Below are 2,500 nucleotides of genomic sequence, written 5' to 3'. Positions count from 1 at the left end.
TTTTATTTTATGTTGTTCCAAAGGTCTTGGTGTATTGATGTAATATTCTGGAGGGTTTTGGATCATTTTTATCCAATCTCGATATTTAAAAAAAGCCTAATTCAGCACCAAATGTGTGCAAAAAAAATGCTGCAACAATTTATGGGACATAGTTGAGCATGGATTACAGATTACAGAAAGCCAAACATAAATATTCTGAAATATTATACAGCTTCATAGATTAAATTAAGTTATTTTTTTATTAGAGATTTATGACTGGAACAACCATTTCTATGTAACCTGCTGTCTCCCCCTAAATATCCACTTTCCACAACCAACAATTCTTTATTAAATGAGAGACAAAACTTAAAGGTGTTAAAAACAAACACAACAACAATAATCCAAAAGGGAATAAAGCTCAATACAGTTGTTACAGTCCTGCATGTTGTAGTTACAGTGTCCAACTGAGTTCCTCAATATGTGCATGTGTGTATGGCTGTGTGTGTGTCTGTGTGTGTGTGTTGTACCTGTTAAAGGCAGCAACATTCTCAGCCAGTGTGTTTTGCTCATCAGCTCCTGAGCGGTAATAGTCATACACACTTTTAGGAAGAACTTTCTTAGCTTCCTCCTCAAAGTCCGACACGCACACACGACCCCCTGACATCGCTGTCCACTCGAGCACCGAGACACTGTGACAGTCACCGTCTGTCCCTCTGACACAGAGCAGGGCCAGCTGTGACAGGAAGAGCTGCTGTAATCATTAACCTGCTGGATGCTTGACCAGCCCTGCGCCTCTTCTTCTTAATCAGGACTTTCAAAGGGGGGTTCTGCTCAGTTTACACAAGATAAAGACCAGAACAAACACAGAGGATTGTGGGCATCGTGGTTATGACTCTGTGCCTCCTGGACCTGCATAAAGTGTGTGTTTGGACTGTTACTAGGTTAACAGTGCTGTCTGCCTGTGAACTTTGAATCCTCACGTACTGATTTAATAGCCCATGGATTCATGAAAACAGCGAACAACTGGAAGAAGGCCAAAGTGAAGAAGCAGAACCAAATGCTGATAATTTCACATCTTTTTTTCTGTTATTAAAGTTCCTGCAGGTAGCTGTTGTATTACTAGAAGTGGGGGAAAAATTGATACAGCATAGTATTGCATTATTTGGCAATATTATATCAATTCATTGCCGCCAAGTTTTGATATTTTGTGTTCCAGCATGCCGTCAGTATTTTTAAAAGTGAGGCCGTAGTGGGCTCACTTTTAGGAATATACTAGAATCATATGAAACAAGAAGATGTGTGTCAGGATATCGTGCCGGGAAGTTGTTGAAATAACGCTGCAAAGTTAGGCTTTTAAGTTTCTTTAAAAAAATGTTTAGAGCAGCGAAGCTTAAAGTTTGATAAAATGCTGTGGTTGTCATCCATACATGTTTGATATCAGTTGAGTTCAGTTTGACTGAATACTTTGGTTTTTGACTTATTGTGGAGAAATAAAGACTGAAGTGAGATAAACAGAATTTTCTCTTATTTGACAAAACAATCCTTGATTGAATTTCATTTTGTTGACACAAAGTGCAAACGGTTAAATCGCAATATATTATATCGCACAATGCTTAAAATTGCAATAATCTATCGTGACTCAAGGACTTCCTGCACTTTATTGAAATATCAAGCCTTTAACAACTGAGCTTGTAAAAATACATTTTTATAGCCATTTCTAACATTGCCCTACCTGAACACATTTTTCCACCAACCTGACATATTTTTTCTAATATCTTTGTGCCATTTAATATTTTGATTTCTGTACGAGAGACAAACCCCACTATGTGCACACGTACCTGGCCAATAAAGAGGAATTTTAACTGATAAATAGTTCCTGTAGATTTCTGTGTGTACTTGAGTGTTGTGGTTTGCACCTGCATAGATTCTTATTGTTAAATGACGCACTCAACACTTCTCAGTTCAATGTTTATTTGGCATCCAACAAAATTCAATAAAAGCTTTAAGAATCAACATTTTGCACCATCACCAAAAACATAACTTTTTCCCACTAAAAATGTAAAACTAGAAGGTCAAGATTAATAAAATGCAAGCGTTAGGGCCGGGGAGTGAGTATGTATGAGGCAAGCAACAGCTTCTGACAGGCAGGTCAAAAAAGGCAGAAATCTACTCCTACAGTTCTGTCTGAAGGACTAAAGATAGTTACAAAGCTCAACACAGACTAAAGATACACACCGAAGAAAAAGAATCAGACAGAGGTCGTCCCTCTCAGTGACTTCACCTTTATGTGTCCGCTCTCAGCTCACGAGGGAGCCGTTCAAAACAATTTCACATGACAGGACGATTCACTTTTATACACAAAATCACAAAGAACCTTCCTGAGAAAACAACTCCACTTAATCTTTTATTCTGAACAATCTTCAGAGACGTGTAAAAGTATTTACGGTTTATCAATCAAAGTACAGTTCGATTGTTTTCCACCTTCGTTTCTTTTCATTTCAGGTTTCAGGTGGGTGTCCAT

At 38.0% G+C, this 2,500-nt stretch overlaps 2 protein-coding genes across 2 annotated transcripts in view; both read right to left on the bottom strand.

The window, feature by feature from the left end:
• Positions 1-695, bottom strand: part of hao1 (hydroxyacid oxidase (glycolate oxidase) 1) — a 5,393-nt gene extending 4,698 nt beyond the window's left edge. Inside the window, exon 1 of the mRNA XM_059347627.1 lies at positions 507-695. Coding sequence (XP_059203610.1) covers positions 507-643 — 137 coding nt within the window. The 5' untranslated portion in view covers positions 644-695. The remainder of the gene's footprint in view (positions 1-506) is intronic.
• A 1,238-nt stretch (positions 696-1,933) lies between these two features.
• The window catches only part of smg1 (SMG1 nonsense mediated mRNA decay associated PI3K related kinase), a 49,755-nt gene continuing 49,188 nt past the window's right edge, over positions 1,934-2,500 (bottom strand). Inside the window, exon 64 of the mRNA XM_059347626.1 lies at positions 1,934-2,500. This exon is cut by the window's right edge and continues 731 nt beyond it. The gene's annotated coding sequence lies outside the window, so the exon portion shown is untranslated.

The sequence above is a fragment of the Centropristis striata genome, chromosome 13 (assembly GCF_030273125.1).
Source record: "Centropristis striata isolate RG_2023a ecotype Rhode Island chromosome 13, C.striata_1.0, whole genome shotgun sequence".
NCBI classification, from domain to species: Eukaryota; Metazoa; Chordata; class Actinopteri; order Perciformes; family Serranidae; genus Centropristis; species Centropristis striata.
The sequence above is the reverse complement of the archived record's forward strand: the minus strand, read 5'-3'. Positions and strand labels throughout refer to the sequence as shown.